The 27,504-nt window shown below is 32.9% G+C and overlaps 1 protein-coding gene across 1 annotated transcript in view; it reads left to right on the top strand.

Annotated features, from left to right (window-relative positions):
- Nucleotides 1-27,504, top strand: part of NECTIN3 (nectin cell adhesion molecule 3) — a 122,779-nt gene that overhangs the window by 33,903 nt on the left and 61,372 nt on the right. Inside the window, exons 2-5 of the mRNA XM_037055514.1 lie at nt 4,751-5,092; nt 9,007-9,303; nt 12,009-12,126; nt 17,688-17,839. Of these exons, the coding sequence (XP_036911409.1) occupies nt 4,751-5,092; nt 9,007-9,303; nt 12,009-12,126; nt 17,688-17,839 (909 nt within the window). The remainder of the gene's footprint in view (nt 1-4,750; nt 5,093-9,006; nt 9,304-12,008; nt 12,127-17,687; nt 17,840-27,504) is intronic.

The following is a 27,504-nucleotide window of genomic DNA, read 5'->3' as shown; positions in this document are numbered from 1 at the left end:
AATTAATCTAAAAAGAGGGACTGGGATGTTAGTGCAGATGACCTTTGCAAGTTTTAAATGACACAGTGCCTAGATGACAAAGACAGAGGATTGATTTCCCTGTCTGAACAAACAACTCCTTAAAAGATAAGAAAGCAAGCTAAGAACAACCATAGCCAACGTTTCACTTTAGACAGACAAGAGCTCTCACAGGGCTCCCAAACAGAACAGACAGATGGGAGCTTTCAAATAGAATATTCAAAACCCACAAATCCATAAACCAGAACACCATACTTGAATCCCATACCCGGAAACTGGGATTTTTCTTAGTCATTGAGCTGTGCCTACTGTCATGCAGCACCTGTTGATTCTTATGTAATCCCAGATGGTTCAAAGATGGGCTGTGAGCACTCCTGGCTGTGCACACCAAGGACTTTACCCATTTGGGGCTCATCAGCCCATTAATAAGCTATTCCCTTTCACCAGCAAAGCATTAAAAGGTGACTGATACCTTGAGAGGAAGAGCATGGAGAGTCCCTGAGATAACTCTCTGCAGCTGCTGGGAAATTTCTGCAGTCCTTGCCATGGGGTCATCCTGTGCACTCTGGGCCTTAGTCCACTTTGTCCCATCTGGATTGCCAAAAACTAACCAAATGCAGTTTGAGCTGCCTGACACTTCGAAAGCCAATACTAGAGAGTCGGGTGTTGATGTATCCAACTTTTTGGCATCTCTGGGCCACACTGGAAGAAGAGTTCTCTTGGGCCACACATTAAATACGTTGTGGCATGTAATCGCAGAAAAGTCTCATAATGTTTTAAATAAATTTACAGTTTTGTGTTGGGCTGCATTTGTAGTCATCCTGAGCCACATGCAACCCTTGGGGCACAGGTGGATAGCCCTTATTGTAAAAGAAAGTTGTTTTATTCATGTGCCTGCAACCTGGAAGATGAGGAACTCTTGTGTCAACACTCATCTCAACATCTCAGTGCAGGCAGGGGTTTTTACAAGGAGGAAGAGGGTGAAGAAGAACAAAGAGATAAGGGGGAGAGGCTGTGGATGGGAAGGCAGTGTCCTTGCTAGTCCCAACATGGATCTTTACTGTCAGCATTGTGGAGCAGGTCAGTGCTAGCCAAGCCCCTACAGTTGGGCAGTCTGCATCACTGGGAGTCATGGTCATGGCTCTTTCTTTACAAGCAAGAACTGCAACTGCTGATGCCTCTAAAATGCTTATAAAGGACATTTTTCATACATAAATCTTATAGAGTTTGTTATTATAACCTATTCTATAATTACCACCTGATTAATATGTTTATGTCAGGCTCTCACAGTGTATACACACATATGTGGCTAATTTTTTACTTTTAAATCTTCAGTTCAGCTGTGTGTGTGTTTGTGTATTTGTGTGTTTTAATAGAAGAAATCTGTTTTTAAATATTTAGCTCTTGTGCTTTTAACTTGTCAAATTTATTATTTCTCCATTCAGACAAAGTAATTATTATTTATATACCATATGCCATTCTATATGTTGGTCTGGTTGTGTACTTTCAATTGTTTTAAGATATTAAGAGTAAGCTTTTTATTTTTTAAATTTAATACTATCTTCTCTCCACCTGGGCCTTTGTTTTTTGAGATACTTCTTAGCTATTATATTTAGCCTAGTTTCAAGAAGTATAATCAGGTTTTTTACTGCAATTGCATTGAATTTGTGCATTAAAATGGGGAGATTTGACATTTATATAGTAGTAGATATTTTTCCAGGAGTATATATATCTTTTTAAAAAAATCCTTACATGTGTGCGTGCCTATGGATATTTTAGAGATAGGAGGAAGGAAGGAGAAAGAGGGAAAGAAACATCGATGGGAGAGAGAAATATCATTTTGTTGCCTGTCGTTGGTGCCCCAAATGGGGACCAAATCTGCTACCTTGGAATGTGTTCTACCCTGGGACTGAACCTGTGACCTTTCAGCCCACAGGCAATGCCCAACCAACTGAGCCACACTAGCCAAGGCAAAATTATGTAACTTTTATTTATTCAAGTCATTCAGTTTTTAGTTTCTTTACAACTTTATTCATGGATATTTTAAATATTATTTTTGCAAATATTAATATTTCTCCTGTAGTACATTTGCAAATGTTGTCACTTATTGTAGTGATTTTATATTTTGCATACATTTTACATGCCACTTTATTGGTTCTAATGCCCTTTACTTGGCCGCTTTAAGTTTCTCAGGTAGTAAGTTTTTCAAATAATGATTGTTCCTTTCTAATATTTATTTTTCTGTTCGTTTTTCTTATCTCCGTGCATTGGAGTTTTCAGTGTCAGCTGAACAGTGATAATGATAGTAAACTGTATTTTCTTGATTTTTCTTTAATATCTATGCTCTCTTTTTTTTTCTGTTGTTATGGTCATTTGAGAAGAATCAATTTTGTTATTAGGAATCTTTTTCTCAGTTGATTTTTTAAAAGGAAATCAGATAATGAATGTTAAGTTTTATTAAGTGCCTTCACAACATCATCAAGAAAAGTGTGAGAGTTCAGTTTGATAAGTAGCCTAAAAATACTTTTATATTCTTGGAGTTTTCTACTTGCACAATGTTTCTTTTTCTTCAAATGGAGTTGGATATTATTTCATAATATACAAACTTTTAATCATTTTTTAAAGATTTTATTTATTTATCTTTAGAGAGGAAGGGAAGGAGAGAAGGAGAGAAGTGTCAATGTATGGTTCCCTCTGGTATGTCCCCTGCTGGGAACTGGCCTGCAACCCAGGCATGTGCCCTGACTGGGAATCGAACCGAGATCATGTGGTTCGCATGCCCATGCTCAATCCACTGAGCTACACCAGCCAGGGCTTAATCATTATTTATAAATTGCTTTTTGGTTGTCTGTATATTTTCTGGTTTAGTACCAGGCTAATGATAAGTTGCTAAAATACATTAGTATAGTTGATATTTTTTTTTACATCTTAGGATAGTTTTAAAAGCTTAGTAATTAGGAGCATGATGTAACATTTTGGGGGGACTTGAATCTTTTCTGAGGAAATGCTTTTTTAAAAAAACCTTCCATAGCTGTTAAGAGTTGTTAGTCTTGTTTTGTTGTATCCTCAGTCATTTGGGGGGGGGAGGCGAATAAAGGTTGCCCCTTTTTTAAAATATATTTTATTTATTTGTTTTTTAGAGAGAGGAACAGAGGGAGAGAAACATCAATGTGCCTCTTGTGCACCCTGGCCGGGAACCTGGCTGGGAACCCAGGCATGTGCCCTGGCTGGGAACTGAACCAGCAACCCCTTTGGTTCACGGGCTGGCACTCATTCCACTGAGCCACACCAGCCAGGGCATAAAGGTGTTGCCCTCTTATCTATCTGTCTGAAGTCCATCTTCTTATTTATGCAGTGATATTTTATTCAGTTATTCATTAATATTTTTCTCTCAAAAGGGTTCATGGAAATAATAATTGTGTAAAGTCTTTGTTGTGTTTAGAACTGTTTCAACATATTTAAAAATAATTATTTTTAATCCTCAACTGGGAACATATTAATTGATTTTAGAAAAAGAGAAAGGGAGTAAAAGAAAGAGAAACATAGATGTGAGAGAGAAACATTAATCAGTTTCTTCCCATATGTACACTGATCTGTAAACCTACAGCCTAGGTATGTGCATTGGCCAGGAATCAAACCTGCAACCTTATTTTTTCTGTTGTACAGTATGTTTCTCCAACCAACTTAGCCATCCAGCAGGGCTATTTTACATTTCTCTTGATTATCTTTTAAGTGATACCCTAATGTTTTTTAAATTTTCTATCTAATTAAAATATTATTTAGATATAACTTTAATTTTTAAAGGTGTCTTTATTTATACTTCCCATTTTGAATGCTTATATTGATTTAATTTGTAGTTTAAGAATTTACTTTGTTAAGATACATATGTGAATTATAAACTCTCCAAGGACATGTTTTATGTTTTTATATAGTTGTCAGTGAGCAGTATCTTGCTAAACTTTAGTATTCATGAATAGTATCTGTCTTACTTAGATTTGGTCCATTGCTTTTTGGAACATAATTATCATGATAGGGGAACTTTGATGTGATTTTATTTTAACTTTCGCTTGTGCCATTTTTTTCTTTATCTGTGACATGGAGAAAATTGACATCACATTTTTGTTTTTAAATTAATGTTTTCTAGGAACTTGTATATTTTAAATTGTTTTTTAAATAGAGATTTTTGATAGAGGAAACCCTCATAGTGAGATACTTCAGTATTGTATTTGGTTTGACAGGTCCTATATGTATTGGTTATCTATTACTGAGTAACAAGTTACTTTAAAACTTACTAGCTTTAGAAGAACAGAAATTTATTACCTACCCCCTTAGTTTCTTTGGATGGGGAATCCAGGCCTGGCTCAGCTGCATTCTTTGCTTCAGAGTCTCATGAGAATGCAGTGAAGGTGTCACTAGGGCTGGAATCTCATCTGAAGGCTTGACTGGGGAAGCATCCGCTTCCAAGCTTAGTCTTGGCTGTATCTAGTGCTTTTTTCCACTACAACATATTGATGGGTATTTGCTTTATTTGAGAGTCACTCTTCGGGTCTTAAATTCAGCCTCTGGAACATCTGTTATTCAGTACTGTTATTCAGTTATGAATATGTTTCTGTAAGTGTGTAGCTATAGGAGGGGAAGAAAGGAGGGAGAAAAACAAAAGGAGAGGGAGAATGATTATATTTTAGCATAACATTTTTCTGTTTTAAGAACTATACTGTGTTTTTTTCCATAGGTGCCTTAGCTGGACCAATTGTTGTGGAGCCACATGTCACAGCAGTATGGGGAAAGAATGTTTCATTAAAGTGTTTAATTGAAGTAAATGAAACCATAACACAAATTTCGTGGGAAAAGATACATGGCAAAAGTTCACAGACTATTGCAGTTCATCATCCCCAGTATGGATTCTCTGTTCAAGGAGAATATCAGGGAAGAGTATTATTTAAAAACTATTCACTTCATGATGCAACAATTACTCTACATAACATAGGATTTTCTGATTCTGGAAAATATATATGCAAAGCTGTTACATTCCCACTTGGAAATGCTCAGTCCTCCACAACTGTAACTGTATTAGGTAGGTATGTTTGACTTATGTATTTTGGTGGTGGTTGTGATGATTATAGTCAAAATATTTTCAAGAACTTAAAATGATTGAAATTATATATAAATTTCAGTTTAAAATAAAAGAATTCAAATACATTTCTTAAGTTCTATTTTCAAATTCTATTATTTTAGGCTGTTAAATTAAGCAAAATCTTGTCTGTGTCTAGCTACCTATTTATATAATGCTATGTGGATCTTAGCTATTTTACTTTTTTTCACAAAAGGTGTTTTTTTATTTATACTAAGTACTGAATTTCTTTGCCATATTTATTTTCATTATTTTTCCTAAAATTTCCAACTTTTAATTAAATTACCACCTTTAAACAGCTTTTCCAGTTTTAAAATGACTTTCTTCTTGGAGTCATTGACACATCACATTTTTTTTAAATCAAATTTTATTTATGCTATTGTGGATTTTTATATTTGAATCTTGGTTTATCATTCCTAATGAAAGATCTTTTACTTTTTTTCTGTCTGATAACTGTTAAAGTTCATGGTGAAATTTAGAATGAGCTAATATATTAGCATTAAGAGCCACTTGCAGTGAAAAATAAATTTCGAAATGCTTGTGAGTACATTTGAATAATAGAACAAGGGTTAAGGAGTGATAGCACCTTAGATATTTCAACCCAAATTGGGACTCCTTTAATGGGAGAAACCTGCCAACTTAACCAGTCAGGGATATTGTCAGGTCTGCTGATAGCTCCCTACTCAATCCTTTTTTTCTTGACTCTTCACCCAGACGTTACTCCCTGATAAGTCTTTTGCACATACTTGGTCTCATTGTCTGCGTTTGGAGGCCAAATAAGTACACAACCCCTAATATTTAATGTCATAATTTTAGTGTCTCTTGAATTCAGGAAAGCAATTTTGTACAAATTTGCTATATATATTTTCATGTTGAGATAATATATAAAAATAAAATTAAAGCCTTGGCTTTAAAGGTGTGGCTTAGTGGATTGAGCACTGGACTTTGAAGAGTTGCTGGTTCAGTTCCCAGACAGGGCACATGCCTGGGTTGCGGGCCAGGTCCCCAGTAAAAGGGGTGCATGAGAGGCAACCACACACTGACGTTTCTCTCCCTTTCTTTCTCCCTCCCTTCCCTTCTTTCTAAAAATAAATAAATAAATACATTCTTTAAAAAATAAAATATTTGAGGACTTCATATGTTTATGACAGTGCCATAGGAGCGGTGGGAAAATATAACTTAAGTTTATGAAATTGATGCTTTTAAGAAATGTTTTGATTAGCAGAGGCAAGGCATAAATACCTGAAAAAAAAAACAAGTATAAGACATCAAGATAAAAAGTCACAAAAACTTTAGTGGCAAGAAGAAACTAGATAAATAGTTTATAAAGGGAAGAAAGGGTTTGTGGGAATAAATGTTTTTGCTTTAAATTTTAGGAATGTCTCCTAAATTAATACAGTACTCAATGGTTTTAAACTTAAGACTATTTACNCGTTGAACGGTTAGATGTAGTCGGACTTCCTTATAATTCAATTTTCTGTCCTTTGGTTGTGTCTTTGTTTCTCCAATCCTTTGTTTTATTCAAACTTGGTTGTGGGAGAAGGCACAGTGTTTCCACCTATGCCTCCATCTTGGCGGAAGTGCCTCATGCCTACTACTTTTAACTTTTCATTTCTTGCTCCTCCTCTTCCAGAACCCACATTTTATAATCATAATAAACTATTTGTAGTTCTGTTAACACCTGTCTATGTTTTTACATGTGTTTGTCCTTTTGCCTGGATTGCCTTTGGTTTTCTCTTACCTCTCTCTTCCTACATTCTTCTATTTAACTACTGTTCACCAAACCACCAGCTTTCCTTCGGGAAGCTGTTCTTGAAAAATCTACCTGCTCCACAATTTGATGATTTTTTTTTGCCATAGTATCTTGATCATATCTTTATTGTAGTGGTTACCATACTGTTTTATTCCATATTGGTTTTTCCCCCACTATAAATGTGGTGGGCTCTGTACTTTATCATTTAACATTATATCCCTTAAAGCCTATTAAGAGTTCCTGGTTTATAGCAGTCTCATACATTAATGTTATTTAAGTAGGGAATAGCAATGGGCTGGTGAATTAGGAGTTTAGAAATGTTTTGTAGGAAAAAAATGAGTTGCCAATTCTCAAATGGTGGCTAAGTTTGGGGTAGGCAAACAGGAAAGAAATTTAAGGAGAGTAAGTGAGCCAACAGAGGCAGAAAACAATTATATCAGGACAGAATTTCTTCAAAGTTAGCACTTTTAAAATTTGGGGCTGGAATTTGTTGTGGTGAACTATCCTGTTCAATTTTTACACTGAATAGCAGCATCCATAGCTTCTACCCACCAGATGTTAATAGCAGTCCCTCAGTTGTGACAACTTCAAGTATCTCTGGTTGAGGGGATGGGAAGAAATCACTCACTCATAGTGAACCACTGAATAATTTGTTGATTGTTCAAAGGATTTTCAAAAAGTACAAGAATTAAAGGCTAGAAAGGTAGAGTAGGACCACAATGAAGTAACTTGAATGTTAGGATGAGGAATTTGAGATTTATGTTACTAGAAGTGTGAAGGTGAACAATGTTGTGCTTCTCATCTCTCTTCTCTCAGGTTCTTGCTGTTTTAAAGTGTGGTTCATGAACTAGCAGAATTAATATCACTTGGGAACTTGTTAGAAATACAGAATTTCAGACCCATCTCAGACTTACTAGGTGATAAATTTACATTTTATCAGGATCCCCAAGTGATTTATGTGCACGATAAAGTTTGAGAAATACCACTTTGACAACCTTCTCACCTTGCTTAGGGGGGTAACTAACTCAGAACTGATTTAGGTAGTAATATGATAAAAGCTGTCATTCAGGATGATCCGTATGGTGTTTTTGATGAATTAAGATGAAGTCCTGAAATTGTAATACCTAAGCCATGAGGCTGTGAAGGTTTGAAATTAACTCAACTAATTTCTGTTGCTTGGGCGAAGAAGTGAGCTATTATAAAGGAATAACTAGCATATCTGTGTAACTGATGGAATATAAGAAACAAGGAAGGTGTGAACAATAACAGGTCTTGAACCTTGATGATTGAGTCATTTATATTACCATTAATTTAAAGGGGCTTGTCTTCGAAAAATGTGTTAGGGATTGGTAGCATGAGATGATAGTTCAGCATTTGGTTTATTAAGTTTGAAGATACATAGACAAAAAGTAACAGGCAGGTGGTTAGAAACTGTGGAATCAAACCTTACTTCAAAGTTGGAGAAAATTAGGGATCATCTGTGTAGTAAGTAGTGTTTATCAGATAAAAGTTTTTAAGGGAGATACAAAAAATAATTAAAAGCCTTAGATAGGAAGTGTATAACATCAAGGTTACGTTTCCCTTCTGCGGAGCTTTCTGATACCAGAAAAAAAAATAGGTGACGCGTACTTTCCAACAAATATTGTTCCATATCAACAGTGTTGGTTCTATAGTTGTAACTTACTTTAAAATATATTTTCTGTTAACATTTTTGCTGCAAAAATGAAGCATTAAATATTAAAACTACTTTTTAAAGTAAAAATATCTTTAATTTCATAATGGAAATTATGACTGATTTCACAGGACTTTTTTGTATATGCTAATTATGAGAAGGACTCATCTGTCTTTATAAAGAAAAGTGTATCTCTACAGGAGAGTCATCTTTGTAATGGTTACATAAAATCTCAGCTTCTTATTTGTTCTGGCTCACGATCTTCTCATGTTCCATCAAATCAAGAATCCATTTGATATTGGCATTATCTAAGTGTGTTGAGATTTTATATGCAATTATTCCTAAATTTTTGAAAAGTGTGTAGATGTGGTTTGAAAGGATATAAATATATTTTTAATTAAAATATAACTGTTTTGTTTTAAATTTGAACAGTTGAACCCACTGTGAGCCTGATTAAAGGGCCAGATTCTTTAATTGATGGAGGAAATGAAACAGTAGCAGCCATTTGTATTGCAGCCACTGGAAAACCAGTTGCACATATCAACTGGGAAGGTGATCTTGGTGAAATGGAATCCACGACAACTTCCTTTCCAAATGAAACAGCCACAATCGTCAGCCAATACAAGCTATTTCCAACTAGATTTGCTAGAGGAAGGCGAATTACTTGTGTTGTAAAACATCCAGCCTTGGAAAAGGACATCCGATATTCTTTCATATTAGATATACAGTGTAAGTAAATTGTAACATTTGCTTCTTAAACATAATGTATTTTATTTTTATTTTCTTCCTTTAAAATTATTCTGCATTAGACTGTTTTTAGTCTGAATAGTTAGTATTTAGATATTCCTAGTTTTTCCTTGTTGACATTTTTTCCTTAATATTTAAAATTTTACTGTGGAAATTTTATTTAACCAGAACAATTTTTATCAATTTGTAAAGATGGACAATGATTTTAAAGTTACTCTCTAACTTAGAATTATTTAATTTTATCCTTTTTTAGACCTTAAAAATAATCTGGACTTAAGTGAACTTTGGAAATTTATATCTCAAAATGTACAATACTTAGACTACTTCCTCAGTCCAATAATGTTAGCTTTTATTCAGTTTTATTGATGCCACCCGTGATGTTTTTATTTTTCAACAAGAGTCTTTTACTTCCCAGATGCATTTAAATTATTTTGAAAATCTATATTCTTTCAGTATTCTAACCAGTTGTATTGATCATGTTGTAAGATTCTCACATAGGTAAAACAATATTTTAAGCACATCATTGGGATAATAATCATTATAGGTAAGATTCAAAGCTGGCCCATCTTGTATTTTTTTGTTAGGGGATACTCTATTTTATTTGTGTGTGTATATGTTTTTTCCTTTATATTCTTTGTGTAGCATTTTAAAATTTGGGCAAGAGAAAAACTGACGGTGTAGATAGTTTATAGCAAAGAAAATGAAAATTAAGCAGGTTAGTAATAAAATTAGTAGAGTTTAGGTTCTGTCATTTCTGTCCTTGCACAGATCATAAATGTAGACGGGTTTGTGAAGGTGTTCTGTTTTTCCTTTTCTTTTTTTGATATGATGCATGGAATTTTAAATTACACATATTTATTACACTTGATGTAATGGTTTCTGAAGTTAATTCTGAGGATTTTTTCCCCTAACACTTACAGGATTAAACATGAGAAGATAATCTTACGTGAATGTTATTACTATTGTATTCCCGAAAACAAATACCTCATTTCCTCTTTACTGCTCTGGAGAAGCCAATTAAATTTTATTTTTCCTTTTCCTAACTTGATTTTATAGACTCTTTTTCCTTTTTCTTATAAAATTTAGATCTCAACTATAATTACTATTAATATTTTTCTCATATATACTTTTTTCTTTCTCTAATCATGACTGAAATTTTCTTTAGTTTGTATTATGTATATTATTATTTTTGTTGGCTTGAATACAATTCTAATATATAAAAATACTTTTTCTAATATAAGAGTTTATAATTATTGAGGTTTTTTGACATGCTTTAAAAATGTCATTAGAATACTTACGACTTTTTCTTCTTTTTTAATTGGAACCTACACAACATATCCCAATTGTATCCAAAATTTATCTCTCAAAATTTGGAGGTAGTCTTTGGGGACACTTTAATACCTTTCTCATCCTCCTTTTAAAATAAATTAAACCCACTGATATCTATACTCTTCTTTCAGCAGCATTTTTTAGTACAAATTTTGTTTCGAAAATGTTTCTTAATTCTTGGTATTTATAAGAGGCAGGTATTTCATTCATTTTATGCTTATGCATTAAAAATATAACTCTAGAAACAAATAATGATATCCATATGCAAAATAATATCCTGGAATACAATAATCAGTTTTGTTTCTAAACATAAATAAATTAAAAATTTACGTATTTTTCCTGAAAGTTCAGGTCAGAAACATGGGTGTGCATTATACATGGCAAATATGGTAAATGTTACTGAGGAAGTCTTTCGTGACATTCCCAGCTTTATCCCCAATTTAAATTAGGCCCTTCCTCTTGTCTTCTCTTTTCACATCCTATTCTTTTTCATAACAGGTTTTAGTAAATAGTTTTTAAATGTCATCTTTTTTATTACTATTAAAACATTATTTTTTGAATACAGAGTCTATGTATACCAAATACCTAAAACATTGCCTGTCACTTATTAGGAACTAAACAGTATGGTGGTTGAGTGAATGATTAGTATTGTTTTGTAGTTTGAAGACATAAATATATATTGCTGGTAGACCTGGATAATTGCTCATTTAACTAACTATATTGCACATATGCTAAAAGAGCTTTGGACACATTGAGTGGATACAAGTTCATGTTTTAGAACAGTTGAGATCTTAGATAACTTACTTAAGTTATAATTATAGAAAGTTTGTGTCACATTGCTACATGCCCATAGATTATTAATTAATTGTAGTATAGGGACTCTAATCCCTGTAATTGACTTGATACCTCTTTGGGGGTACTGCCTTTCAAATTAAACTTTTCATTAAAAACAGTTTTATTTGTTGATTTTGTACTTAAATGCCATGTTTCATTATTGGATTAAGCACTTAGTATATTTTCTTTGTTCATATAGCTCCACGTATTCATAATAGACTCTTAAATTTTGCTTTTGGTGAATGTAGGTTTGTGAATATTCTTATATTCAGTGTTTATAATAGAATTGTATGTGCTCATAGTTGCTTAATGTTTGAGTACTCATTGTTCATTTATGCACTCATTTGGTCAACTAATATTTATTGTATACTATCTTCTATATTGGTTATATATATTGAGAAAAGGAAAAATTATTTGTATTCTTCTACAGTTTATGTTTATGCTCTGTTTATGCTCTGCTTATGTTTATATTTTATTTATCATTAACAAACGATAATCTGTTTTGTCATGCATTTATTTTACAGATGCCCCTGAGGTTTCAGTAACAGGCTACGATGGAAATTGGTTTGTAGGAAGAAAAGGTGTTAATCTCAAGTGTAATGCTGATGCAAATCCACCACCCTTCAAATCTGTGTGGAGCAGGTAATAATATTAGATACTTCTAAAGAGAATTTATTTAAAAGTGAAAAGTATTCTTAAATGTATAATGTTGTTTTTTAGCAGTGTAATACCTGACATAGTAATGTTGGAAAGTAAATTAAATGAATAGTTTCTAAGTGTCTTCCTATTCCACCTCTCCCCACCTTCCTACCCCCACAGTTCTGTTCCTTATAGACAACGTTAGTGATTTTAGCAATTCCTTCTGGCAGTTAACCATTATAGGTTTAAACTGCTACTTCTTGATTTATTAATTTTTAACACTAGTCACTTCTTGTTCTGATAGATGAAAATTTGTATCTACCTCTTCACACATGAATGTGCCCATTACCCTATTTTTCATAACTTCAATGAGATTGTTACTTCTAATTAAATTCTGTAATTATTATTTGCCTCTCTGTGAAAGGTAGATATTATTTATTGAGAATTAAGCAGTATACTGGAATTCTTGTTTTGTTTTGTTTTGTCTAAAACTATTGTCACGGAGGGCTAATAATCACTTGTTTTTACTTTTGTAGCTTTATCTAAATATCCTTAATTCTCTTTAAGCTTGAAATTTCAACTGTTACAGTACAGTTTTCATTCAGACTTCTCAATATTTAAGGGCCCCTTAAATCTAGAGAATTATATTTATCAATGTGGAAATTTTTCTTATTTTTTTATTCATTTCCTCTCCATTTTTCTATTTGCTCTTAATAAGAACTTGTATTTATTGCTTACTAAATATCCTTTCTTATTTTTCAAATTATTATTCTTTCTAGGTGATTTGCTTGATTTTTCCCCCCTTGAGTAAAAATATTGAAGCATACTTTTATTTTCTAAGAGCATTTTCTTATTCTCTGTTCATTTTCAAAGCCTACTTTTCTTAGTTTGTGTATATATAATATCTTCTTGCTTTTTTCTAGAGGTACTGGAGCTCTTCCTTCTGCAGACTTTCCCCCTCTATTGTCCCCTTTTTCCTCCTAGTTCTTTTTTTGTTTTTCTTTTATTTTGTAGGCATTTCCAAATTTTCTCAGTTGTCCAGTCACTTCATAGTGATGCATTTAGTTAAAACGCTAAGTGAAAACTCTCCATAGTGGGGATTACTCATTAGCAGATTCCACTCAGAGTGATCAAATAGAGACTTGTTTTCTCTGGGGAAGCTTCTGGTGTTACCTATGGATGGGTAGAAGACTTTTTTTTATGGCCATTCAGTTTATGTATTAAATTAATCTTTATTTTACCTAAACATAAATGTCTGGACTCTGTACAGAATTGGGAATAATCTCTTGTTTTGTTTTTTCAACTTTGAACTAATATTATCTCTAGCCCTTTGCCTCATTCCAGCCTTCTGCAGTATAATGAGATAAACTCCAAATCTATGTGAGTTCTTTGGACCAAATTGGCTGCTCCCTCATCCATTATGCTCCTGTAAGCACTTCTTCAGCCTAAAGCAGAGGAAGTTTTTTTCAGCCTGGCACTGTTGAAGTTTGGGGCTGGAAAAATCTTTTTTGCTCGAGGCAGCTCTGTGAATTGTAGGATGCTTAGCAGCATTCCTGACCTCAAATCTCTAAAGCTAGTAGTACTTCACCTCCCTACTTCCTTCTCTCCTCTTTTGGGCACCCCCATTGCTACTACCAAAAATGCCTTCAGACATGCTGGTTGTCTTCTGGAGACAAAAATCGCTTCTGATTAAGAAGCAGTGGCTTAAAGCATACACTGTTTCCATTTGTTTTCTCCTAAAAGTTTTTGAAACATCTTATCTGATGAATTCTACCTCCTGTTTTCTTTCTCCTAATAGGTATTTAATAACTTTAATTCCTTTACTCTTGTTTGGGATTAGATTTTGTAAAAGTAAGGAAACAATATATTTGGTCAATCTGTTGCCTTTAAGCAAAGTTTCAATTTTAGAAGTAGGAAAAGCCTTTTCATTTCCATGTTCTTAAATGTGGGAAACAGTCATTGGTTAGGATGTGTGATAGGGGATTTCTTTTTTTTTAAATAATATTTTATTGATTATACTATTGCAGTTGTCCCATTTTTTCTCCCCTTTATTGCCCTCTGCCCTGAACCACCCCTCCACCATCATTCCCCTACCTTAGATCATGTTCATGGGTCATACATATAAGTTCTTTGGCCTCTCTATTTCCCATACTATTTTTAACCTCCCAGCTGTCTATTTTGTTCCCTGTACCTTTTCACCCATTCTCCGTGCTCTCACTCCCCGCTGATAACCTTCCATGTGATCTCTGTTTTTGTGAATCTGTTCCTGTTCTGGTTGTTTGCTTAGTTCATTTTTGTTTTTGTTTTTTAGGTTCAATTCTTCATAGTTGAGAGTTTGTTGTCATTTTTGCTATTTATAGTTTTGATCTTTTTCTTAGTTTAGTCCATGTAACATTTTATATAATAAGGGCTTGGTGATGATATACTCCTTTAACTTGACCTTAATCTGGGAAGTACTTTATTTACCCTTCCATTTTAAATGATAGCTTTGCTGGATAAAGTAATATGGGACATAGGCCCTTGTCTTTCATGACTTGGAATATTTTCCAGCCCCTTCTTGCCTGCAGGGTTCCTTTTGAGAAATCAGCTGATAGTCTTGTGGGAACTGTCCTAGGTAACTGTCTCCTTTTCCCTTGCTGCTTTTAAGATTCTCTCCTTATCTTTCATCTTGGGTGATGTAATTATGATGTGCCTTGGTGTGTGCTTCCTTGGGTCCAACTTCTTTAGGACTCTTTGAGCTTCCTGGACTTCCTGGAAGCCTGTTTCCTTTGCCAGATTGGGGAATTTCTCCTTCATTACGTTTTCAAATAAGTTTTCAATTTCTTGCTCTTCTTCTTCTGTCACCCCTCTCATTTGGATATTGTAATGTTTAAAGTTGTCCTAGAGGTTTCTAGGCCTCTCTTCATTTTTTTGAACTCTTCTTACTTCATTTTGTTCTGATTGAATGTTTATTTCTTCCTTCTTCAAATCATTGATTTGCTTCCCAGTTTTCTTCCTGTCACTGCTAATTTCCTATACATTTTCCTTTATTTCACTTTGCATAGCCTTCACTTTTTCCTCTATTTTGAGACCATACTCAACCATTTCTGTGAGCATCCTAATTACCAGTGTTTTGAACTGTGCATCTGATAGGTTGGCTATCTCTCTTCATTGCTTAGTTGTATTTTTTCTGGGGCTTTGATCTGTTCTTTCATTTGGGCTGTATTGTTTTACTTCCTCTTTTTATTTATTGAGGAGGTAAAACACTACGTGCGCCAGTTACATAGTAAGGTGCAGAACCTTAGGCTTCTCCAGGGTGGGGCAGCACACATTACTGCATTGTGGCCCTGTATGTGGGGGGAGGGGTCAGAGAGGGAACAATATCCCTAGCTCAGCTCTCTGCGGACTTTCAGTCACTTTTTCTGCTACCCACAGGCAAATTGGGCCCTTCTGGTGCTGATTCCTAGGTGGGTGGTTTTGTGTACTTTCTAGGACCTTGTGGGTCTCTCCAAGGAATTCTCCTGTGAGTTGGGAGTTTCTCCCATTGCTGCAACCCCCACAGATTTCTACTTCCAGAAGTTTCGAGGCTTTATTTCCCACACTGGAACCCTGGCTTGCACTGTTTGTCTCACTTCCTAGTTATTCTTCCTGGTTTATCTGCACACTAATGTGGGACTGCCTGCTCCACCAGACGCTGCCTTGTGCTCCCCAGCCTCCAGTTGCCACCTTTTGAAGAGTCCTCACAACCCCAGTTGCCTGTCTCTGCTCCTCCTACCAGTTTGGATGAATGTTTCTTCTTTAACTCCTTGGTTGTCAGACTTCTTGCAGTTCGATTTTCTGGCAGTTCTGGTTACTTTTATTTTTAAATTTGTTGTTGTCCTTTTGGTTGTGCCAAGAGGAAAATTGTATCTACCTACGCCTCCATCTCGGCTGGAATTTCTAAAAGACATACTATTCTGGCTTATCACCTCGTCTCTGTAATTGGAGGTGTCTTTTTAAATGAAATCATAATGATACTTAATAGAGCTTTTGTGAGGGTAGAGACAATGAATATAAATAATAGATCATGAATACAAGACCGTTGTAGGTGCTTAAAATGCCATTTATTGGGAGTTCAGTGTGATAAGAATTTTCTGGCTGGTTCATTTAAATAAACAATTTAAAGTGTTATAAGACATTGTTTTATAATGCTCAGAATTAAAGGGATTGGAATTTTGGGCCCAAAGTAAAGATAGTTGAAAATATACATACAGTTTATATTTATTGTTATTTTTAGAAAAAGAATTCACCTTTTTAAAGTTGATGTTCTAAAAATGTTTCCAAAATTCTTTGAGGAGGGTGTTTTTGCTTTTTAACCATTAGACTATTACCTTTATTCTTCATTGCTAAATTAAATACCAGCAAGTATAAAAGTTTTTCCTGATTGTTCTTCTACCTCCTACCCTTGGGATCACAGAATGAAATTATACCTCCTGTTTTCCAGTGTTGATTCACTTCATTCTGCCTTTTTTTATTCTTTGGTTTTATAGTCTTTGTAATTAGTCATTGGTCTCCTGCTATGTATTTCTGTTATTGAAAGCAAGGATTAAATCGGACTTAGCTTTGTATCTCAGCAACACCAGCAAGAGGAGAGTAAGGTAAATAGTGGATGGATGAGTTGAAGGAATGAAGAAGCATTTTGAAGATCTGCTTAAAAATTAAAGTATAGTAATTAAGTGCCTGGATTTACTAGATTTTTATCTTCTTATCTAAAAAATCTGTGGCCTTTAAAACTAATTTGAAAATAAAGACCTGATGGTGGATTTTTTCTGTACTGCAAGAATGGAAAAATAATCTATAGCAGTATACTTGAATTCTCTTGCAGTGAATGGCTTTATAGTGAGATTTTATTCCCGTTGTGCTTGATAGCAATATGCGATAATACACCACTATAGAAAGGACTTCTTAGGATAGGCACCATTTAAAAAGAGTTATTGATACCAAACGGTGTCTTGGTTTTTATCATCACATATGTCCACCTTACAAATGAAACTATTTTATAAGAAGACCCTTCTTGGTGGTTTAGAAACTAACCATGGAATGGGCACACTATAGACTTATTCTGCATTAACTGGTGCTTTTAAAAATATATTACAGAAAGGGCTAAAATATATCATGTACTTAAACTAGATGAATTTTTATTTAGAGAATTGTAGATATATCATGAGAAGGTCTGTCATTAACAGATAATTACTTTGAATCTTTTGATAAAATGAGTATTTCTGTAAATAATGTTTTTCTAATTTTCAAGTTTTTTGAATTCTTTAAAATCACGTAATTTTTTTCCTCTCCTTCCCTCTCATTTTACTTTGTTGGCCTAGGTACACTTACATGAATTGCTATTTTGAAAGAATTTTTAGTGGACTTTATTAGTTCAACTTACTAAAAATAAAAATTCACAATTTAGTACATACATCATTTCATAGTGAATTTTACCCATACAATGCTGGTTCTTTCATTAACATCTCAAAATATCATAACTAAATAGCTGTCAATGACTAAAAACTGAGGATATATAAAGTAATTTCATGCTTTTTCAATTCTAGGTTGGATGGACAGTGGCCTGATGGTTTATTGGCTTCAGACAATACTCTTCATTTTGTCCATCCACTGACTTTCAATTATTCCGGTGTTTACGTCTGTAAAGTGACCAATTCCCTTGGTCAAAGAAGTGATCAAAAGGTCATCTACATTTCAGGTAAGTTACCATCTACTTGCAAAATATGTTATTTTAATTATCCCTATAATGACAGTCATAACAATAACGCTGTGATCATGGTAGTAATTTATACTTGTGAAGATACAGGTTCCTTAGCCTGAGATTTTCCAAATAATCTAAAAGATATAATAAAGTAACCCTATCCGAAATACAGTTACATGTGTAAACAGATAGGGCTGTACATGTGTAAAGTGGCATTTCTTTACTTAATGTCAAAATGTCTATGCAGCAACTTTATATACATTTTAAGGCCTATGCATAGTTAAATTTACTGTTAAATAGTGTTAAATATCTTACTTTTATAGGTAGTGTGCGCCCTTCTAGGTTTTTTTGTCTTGACACTAGGAACGAACTCTGGGGTTTCTTTTGTTTATTTTTGGTAGCTCTTCTGCACAAAAGCATCTGACAAATAAAATAGGAAATCAACTTTGATGACCTGGCTTATTAAATAACATAGTCACTCAATATATTACTATATACCACATTAGATTACTCAGTAGTGAAGTAGGAATGCTACTGAAAATGTTTTAATGAAGTAAAATTTAAAATGTCTTTTATTATTAGTCGTTAAACCACTAAGATTTTTCACATTCCACTTGTTTCACTCTGAAAGTTTTTTGTTAATTTGACAGTATAAATTTGAATATTCACCAAATATAGTTAGAACTAAAAATATATTGTATCCTGGGTGTGGCTATAAATGAATTATCAATGGAATTCTTATTTATGTGAATTATGTAAACTATTTTGAGCATCTCCTTCTATAAGAATGCAGCAGTCTTCATGTCTAACACATGGAAAATTAAAGGCAAAAGGAAGAGAACCTTGAGAAATGCAGGTTTGTATGGTAATTCTGTAATAGGTAGTTTTTTATTTCTGTTCAAATCCAAAATTAAATCAATTAGACATTTTAGAGAAATTGTAACCTTGCTTTTGTTATATTCTCTGTTCTTGTATGATTACTCAACCTAAGAAAAGTAACCCCACATTATTTATTACAATTTGTAGTTGTATGCTTATTTATGTACTTATCTGTCCTCACAGTTAAACAATTTGTGTTCACTTTATTTACACCTTAGTTAATGCCTGGCATACAATAGAGTCTCTCTTCCTCTCTCTTTTTTTTTACGTGAATCTTACAAGAAACTTAGAATTATGTACATCAAGAACCATCTCTTCCAGCAATAGTGCTTTGGTAGAAATATAAATGAAATTAAATATTAGTATACTAGTCTCCATTTCTTCCTTAGGTTTTTATTAAAAAAAAAAAGAATCTTAAAGCATATTTAAAATGTACTTATCCCAAGGACTGCTTGCTTTTCATATGTGTGTTACAAAATTTGGTATGAAATATTACTTGTAAATCTTAGACTCAATGTGCAATCTTTTAAATATTAAGGTTCCATGTGGGCATTCTTATATATACTGATAACAGTGATGATATCCTAAATTCATATCTTTTGGCATTCTGGGTCTACTTCCCTTTAGTCCTGACTTGTGTGTCCAACTGCCTATTAATGATTATTAATTTATGTAGAAGTATATATAGGCATTTACAACTTAACATTCAAAACTGAGGTCCTGATCTTTTTCCTGTCCCTTGCCACCAGATCTTTTCCTCCAGTAGTCTTCCTCCTAATCTTTTACATTTATCCTCGATTTCAGTTTTTTTCATATTCCATTCAATCCATCAACAAATCAATGTCAGCTATCATATATATATATATATATACACAGAACCTTACCAATTCCCTACTTCTAATATTCTGGTTCAAGCCACCAGCAACTCTTACTGAACTTACTAGAACAGCCATTTAATCTTTTTTCTTTAAATCTGTTATCAGATCAGCAGCCAGAATGATCTTTTCAAAAGACATGTCAGATCATGGCGTTGCTCTCTTTACACCTTCTATGGACTTCGAATTTTATCCACAATGAAAACGAAATCTTTACAGTGACTTACAAGACTCTGTACATGTTGTGGTCCTAGATGATCTCTTTGACCTCATTCCTTATTTTATCCCTTGCTCACTTGGCTTCAGTCATACTGGCCTATTTTGCCAGCATGAGAACAATAGGCATGTTTTTACCTCAGAATCTTTGCACTTGCTGTTTGCACTGCCTTTGAATGCTCTTCAGATATCCTCATACATCTTTTTCTCACTTCCTTTAGGTCTTTACTCAAATATTACCTTCACAGTTGTATGTGAAATTGAGACCTCTCTCTTCTCACATATTTATTATTTTCTGTCTTCCTTCTCTGCTTTATTTTTCTTTACAGTACTTATTGCCATGTGACATACTACTTATTTTATTTATATGCTTGTCTCTTTACCCCAACTAGTATATAAATCCTAGTAGTGATGGGAATCACTACTGTATTTCCGTCATTTGGGGTGTAAAGTGATGATTATGTACTTACTCTTCTAAGAGGGGAAATCATTTTAAGTAAATATGAAAAATCAGTTAATTGCCACTAAGGACTTAATAACAAGGCAGCATATATAAGGTGATATTTTTCAAGTAATCATCAGGAATTAGACATTACATATCTATCCAGTGTTTTAATGCAGTAAACTGTGCTGAGTTTATTTAAATCTTTTAAGAGCGTCTTGATCAGGTGCCTAAGTTGGTTGGAGTGTTGTCCCATACACCAAAAAATTAGAGGTTTGATCCCTGGTTAGCATGCATACAGGAGGCAACCGATTGATGTTTTTCTCTCCCTCTCTCTCTTTCTCTCTCTCTCTATCTCTATCTCTATCTCTCTCTGCCCCTCTCTCTCCCCATGTCCCTCTCTTTCTACCCTTTCTTCTTTTTCTAAAGTCAGTAAATATATATTCTTGAGTGAGGATTAAAATAAATAAATAAATCCTCTAAGAGCTTCTTGGTATATATCAAGTATCCTAGGTGAAATACTGCCTTTTCAAAATGACTAATAAAACCTCTAAATAGGCTTTTATCATACTGAAAGGTCATGATTTACACAGAGTAAATCATCAAACAGTTCATCTTTTTCATTGGAAAAAATTTTACCTCAGTATTAAAATTGATATTTGTAATTTTCGAAGTGATTATTTAAAATATTTAGTAAAGGAACATGTTGTGACTAGAGGCTTTTAGTTTTCAGTCATAAGATATTCCTTTAACAGATATTTTATAAGTAATTGTTCATAATTTTATTGCACATTTCCCAAATTGGAAAGCATGAGATTTTTGACAAGAGGTGGTTGATTCAAGACTGCAGCATTTGACTTCAGCTCTTCCTCGTGAAGAGTCAAAGTGGCTCTTTGACTCATACAAATTGACTTCAGGAAATTGTTGCTTTTGGTGTTTTGTTTTTTCCCCCGATATCGCTTATTTTTCTTTGAGGATAGGGATATAAATTTTTATATATCATTTAAATTCCATCATGCCTAAAAGTGAAAGTACATTTCTGTGCAAATCCTGAATTTCAAATTTTACTGATTTTAGGAACCAGACATATAAGACTTAAGAACCCACATTCTTAGCAATCCTTAAACTTTATTTAAAATTTATAGATTTTGCCCAGGCTGGTGTAGCTCAGTGGATTGAGCACGGGCCTGCGAACCACAGGATCGTGGTTCGATTCCCAGTCAGGGCACATGCCTGGGTTGCGGGCCGGTTCCCAGCAGGGGACTCAGGAGAGGCAACCATACATTGATGTTTCTCTCCTTCTCTCCTTTCTTTCCTCTCTAAAGATAAATAAATAAAATCTTTAAAAAATTATAGATTTTATTTACTTAAGCAAATCACATAAAGTCTAAAAGAAATCAATTAATTTAATTTTTAGCATAGTCATTATTATGATAAAATATACTTTATAGCTACAGAGGCACTACTGGACTATTTTGTTTTCCCATTTGGCAGAACTCATTAATTTGAAAAAAGAATCTTAAGATGTTCTTCATTAAGGTGTGGAGAAATCGGTCTACTAGTTCATTGATATTGTCATATAGTCATTTATCTTACGTTGAGCAAAGAATATCAAAAAGTAATGTCAAAGGTAAAAAATACAGTTTGAAACTATTTTAAATCATGATAAATAAGTACCTACTAGTGATTACATAATGTTACTCTTCCTGACTCCTTACATGAATTTAACTTTCATTGTAATTCTCTTAGAGAAAGGGAAGAATTCTAAAATATGAATAAATATCTTATATGCATTGTCAATGTCCATTGCTTAAAAATACAGAATGATAAAGTGTTGACACTGGTTCCACTTTTATGCAATCATATTGTCTTCAGGCTATGCTGTTTTTAGCACTGGTTGAGGGGGGGACAATAAACTAAAAAATTACTAGAACCATTGTAAATAGGTATTTGGGGGGCACTTTTTTTTAGTTAGATTTTCCTGAAAGCTGTAATTTGTTAATTCTGACTTAGATACCCACCTATGTGTATCTAAATAGCATTGCAAGTAGAAAAGGTATGTCAGTGATTGCTGGCTTTTTTTCAGGACACTTGGCAAAAATGTTGTTGTATATCCTACACTTGGTGAGAGAGCCTCATGTATACGCACTGAGAAAAATAACATTTCATTAAGAGCTATCAAAAACTTTTAGATACTAGTTTATTGTAATACTTTTTCTTTGGGAATCATTGGAAAGATGATATTCAATACTTAAAACTTGACTTTTCCATTAGACCGTCCTCTTCAGAAAATACGTGAATTGTCTTACAAATGATTAATTTTTAGTGTATTTCTTTAATAGCTTGTTCTGTGAAGTTGGATTATATGAGGCTTTACTACTTATATACTAGAAATGATCCTGCAGTTTCAAAATTTTTTAAAGATTAGGTTTACTCAACTATCGAATATAAATGAAAACTTCCTTGATTCACTTACATATAATATGATACCTATTATTCACTTCAAGGTACTTGACAGGTTTGCCTGTTATGTTGGTTACACTTCTAGGAAATTAGTTATACTGTACTTTCAATTTTATACTGTACTTGCTAAATTTTTACCACATTCTATACATATGGCATTCCGTGATGAAACCTGTTTCAGTAAGTATTTTTCTTTAGCTTATAATTTTAGAATAACTTACCCCATGTAGATTTAGTATTTTTCTAACAATCATTTTTTTAAAAGCTCTATCAGTACCACTCATTTAAAAATTAATTACAGGAGATTACCATTTGGGTCATTTATTTTTATCAATGAAGAAATTCAAGATTTTTTATCTCATCCTTTCTTCAGACTCTTAGAGTTTTGTGTAATATGACCTACAAATACCACCTAATTGATGATTAACCAATCTTTAATTTTTACTGTTTATGTTTAGTTGCTTTTTAATATTAATGGCTATTTTCTCTATATTCTAATGGCAGTACACAGGATCATTTGCATCTAATATTTAAGTATTAGAATGTTCTCTCTAAAATATTAGTTGCTCTTTTTGAGACTCCATCCTAAAGCAATGTGACATTAAATTTTGCAGATATGGTTGAAATCCCTCAATTTCCTAAATGTTTAGGTATTTTGCCCATTGGGTGTAAACATGATAATGATATTTTATAACATTTTATAGTTTACCTGTTTATACTTTGTCTATTAGTTTCATTAAATAATAGCCTATTTGGCTAATACAGTTTAAATACATTTTTTTAATTACTAAATACTGGTATATACAATATAAGTTCTCTTTTAAAAACTGAAGAGTTCTCTTTATTTAAGGAAAATATTTTTGAGAGAATGATTAAACCAGCAGCTTATACTATGACCACTTAACAAGATTCTATAGTTTTTCATTCTTTTATAGATAAGTTCAGAGCTTATAAAAATAAACTATATTAGGTAAAATGAATATTAAGAAAACATACTTTTTTCATTCTTTCACTGTATTTTCTTGTGCTGCTGGCTAAAAAATGTACACTTGAATTATTTGATTTAATTTTTGGTATGATACTTCTTAAGCCAGCTGTGTATAGGACACTTAAGTAATGTTCTTCATTTAAAAAAACAACATTTCTTTGAGTACACTATCACACTTAAGTATGGATGGAATAATTTAGGATTTACACTATAGATGATTTTTTATTCCTTTTTTCTTTATTGGTAATTGTCAGTTGTAATTAAAAAATATACTATATAAGTTCCATTACACTCTAATCTTAAGCCAAATTAAGAATGAAAAACTATTGTTGTTATGAGTATATATTCATCAACTGTGCTGTCTTTTCAACTTGCTGCTAAATCAGCCCTCATTGACATTCTTTGCCTTTCTGTGTCTTGTCTATCTTTACTGTTTCCATTAGATCCTCCTACTACTACTACCACCCTTCAGCCTACAGTTCAGTGGCATTCCTCAACTGCTGACATTGAAGATCTAACAAAAGAAGTAAAAAAATTGCCCTTCCCATTATCAACTTTGGCAACAATTAAGGATGACACAATTGGCACAATCATTGCTAGTGTAGTGGGTGGGGCTCTCTTCGTAATACTTGTAAGTGTTTTGGCTGGAATATTCTGCTACAGGAGAAGACGGACGTTTCGTGGAGACTACTTTGCCAAGAACTACATTCCACCATCAGATATGCAAAAAGAATCTCAAATAGATGTCCTTCAACAAGATGAGCTTGATTCTTACCCAGACAGTGTAAAAAAAGAAAACAAAAATCCAGTGAACAATCTAATACGGAAAGACTATTTAGAGGAACCTGAAAAAACACAGTGGAACAATGTAGAAAATCTCAGTAGGTTTGAAAGACCAATGGATTATTATGAAGATCTAAAAATGGGAATGCAGTTTGTCAGCGATGAACATTATGATGAAAATGAAGATGACTTAGTTTCACATGTAGATGGTTCCGTAATTTCCAGGAGGGAGTGGTATGTTTAGTAACCACTAAATGTGACTTAACTATGTACAATGTTTCATTCATACTAGTTGATCATTTTCAGATTGTTCATACATTTTCTTGAGGAACAATAAGCTTTTTCACCTTGATTTTCAAGCTTGCTTTTTTATATTCTAATTTGACAGATGAAAATGTAAAATCTGGGTTCAATGTATCTGAGCTGCTTTACAGTTTTTTTTTCAATGCTGTACTACTGTCTCAAGATTTAAATTTTAATGCAGAGTACTTTATTGGTCTAAGTTCACAGGTAAGAAGAAATGTTAACAATAAATGTTATGCTTTTTTGGTACAAAAATTTTAAAAAAGAGGAAACTACCTTGGTATTGTGTATTAAATGTTTACCTAAGATTATAGTAATCCCAATTATAATGTTTGTTAAACACAACTCTCAAAATTTGTCACCACTAAATGATACTACATCATAATTGACTAATTCAAGAATGTTTATATGTATTTTTAGTATTCAAAAAAAATTCATTCTAATGAAACAGCTTTTCTTTTCACACATTTTCTAACTCTTTCTGCAAATGGAATCTTTACCTCTGCATTTTAATGAGCCTTGCCATAATTACTGTAGAGTGGCTTTTCAAAGAGATTTTGTTGCACTAAAACTGTGGTAGGAAACTCAGTGAACATGTGTGGAAGAACACAAGTAGCTGCTCAATATTTTTGGCCAGCCTACATGCAAGAATAATAAAACATGCCTTTTAAACATCATAATTATTACAGTGTTTTTCATCTCTGGAGGCCAGTTCTTATGTAGTCATGTGAACATGGATTTTGGTACAGTAAGTGGTAGTTTTGATGCTTTATGTTCTAACTATAAGAATAATAACGAAAATACGGTATACAGTTAAGTATAGTGAAAGGGCATTTCATTCAGTGTATGGATAAACATGGGAAAACTAGCATTGGAATGCCAGTTTTAGTAATGAGATGTTTCAGCCAAGAATCTATACAAAGAATTTTCTAGACCATGTTGTTTTAGCCATTTAATATTGATGTTGTTCCAATGGGTAATTATACAGAAAAAAGTTTAAACTTGGAAACTTGAGATTTAACAAGAACAATCTAAATTATAAAACCAATTACTAACACTTGCTGATGGGTATTGGCAAACCATCCTCTTTTTCCTCCTAAATGTATGTATATGTTTAAAAAATTATTTTCCGATTAAAACTGGAAACATGAGGGGGTTTTTGTTTTGTTTTTGTTACATAATTCATTAAGTATACTCCTTCCAGAAATGTATCTTTTGGAAAAAAATGTTATATAAACATTCAAGTGTGGATTTTCTTTATGAGGTAATTAAATTGCTTCTACTGTGGAGTCCTATAAAATTGTAATAATGACAACTATGTTGAAGCCCAAAGAATATGTTTTTTCTGTTGATGATTATTTGAAAAAAGGACTGTATAGAATTGCCTTAGCTGTTTTTCCAGGGAATTGAAGTGGAAGTTAGTAGGAGAATCATAAATTAAATAAATTATTTTGTTAATAAAAAAAGTAGGTATTTTTCTTTTTTACCATCCCAACTACCCCCTTCCGATCTTTGTCAAATCTAAAAAATTTTTTAAATGGTTTATACAGCAAATCTCTAACTATCTTGTTCATAGAATTTTGTAAGTAGTTAAGGCTTTATTCTAAATTATAACCTGGTTTCCTTTATTTTAGCTATCAGTACTTTATGAAATTTAGAAACCTATTTTCTTTTCCTACACACTTAGTATAAAACTGTAATATCAGTTAAGGATACAGTTCAGTTCATTGATATCTTGTTAAAAATACCTGGTTTTAAATGTTAACCATGTAATATACAAATATTAACTCTCTTTGGTCCAAGTCATTGAGAGAAAAGTTTCTTAATAATACTCTGTGATTGAAGTGTTTTGTTTTTTTTTTTAATTTAAGTATCAACAGTTTCTGATATGGCCACAAGAAAGATGAATCTAAATTTTCTTACTATGGTTGATCTAAATTTGTGGCATATTTGAACAAATTTCATCTTCAGAACAATAACTTGTAATGCTATAATATATTTGACTGATCACATTTACAATCTTGTATTAATATCAACTTAAGTATATCTGAAGGAAATTAGTAATGTATTTCAAGAACTATATTTCAAAAATAAAAATAAGCTACTTAGTATGAACTTTCTTTTATGTTGTGGCCATCGTGCAATTAGGGTTTTTTATTTATTCTGTTTTGGCTGGAGAAGATACCTGGAAAACTGCAAGTGAGTATTTGATATATTCCTGTGTCCTTAATCTAAAACATTTGGCAAACTAAAAGATTTCAAAATTTGAGAATCTGATACTAATACTTAAAGAATTTCTGAAGCATTGCACTGTTGTTTATTAGAGTGTTATATATGTTTACTGTACATAGAGACTTGTTTGTAAACATGAATAATATGAAATAAACTTTTGTTAAATTAATTCTTGAAGATCAGTGATGTGCACAGCTAATTGATAGGTTCATATGAAAATTCTACTTAGAAACATGAAAATAGTAACTTGGTCATGTTTATATTTATTTCTTTCACAGTCTGAAATGTTTTTGTATTTTTGTATTCAGTTTAGGTTTTCTTTCACAGTGGTTAAAATATTTCTGTAATACAGTGGAGATGATTGCATCTCTTATTTTTATTAAAATACATATAAATGTTAATAGGCTAGGGGTTAGCTTTAAAAGTGATGTTTGATAGTACTTTGTAGTGTAAATATTTAATATTTTACCATGTGCCTAAA

Source organism: Sturnira hondurensis, unplaced genomic scaffold (genome assembly GCF_014824575.4).
Source record: "Sturnira hondurensis isolate 20B ecotype Veracruz unplaced genomic scaffold, ASM1482457v3 Scaffold0000880, whole genome shotgun sequence".
Taxonomy (NCBI): Eukaryota; Metazoa; Chordata; class Mammalia; order Chiroptera; family Phyllostomidae; genus Sturnira; species Sturnira hondurensis.
The sequence above is the reverse complement of the archived record's forward strand: the minus strand, read 5'-3'. Positions and strand labels throughout refer to the sequence as shown.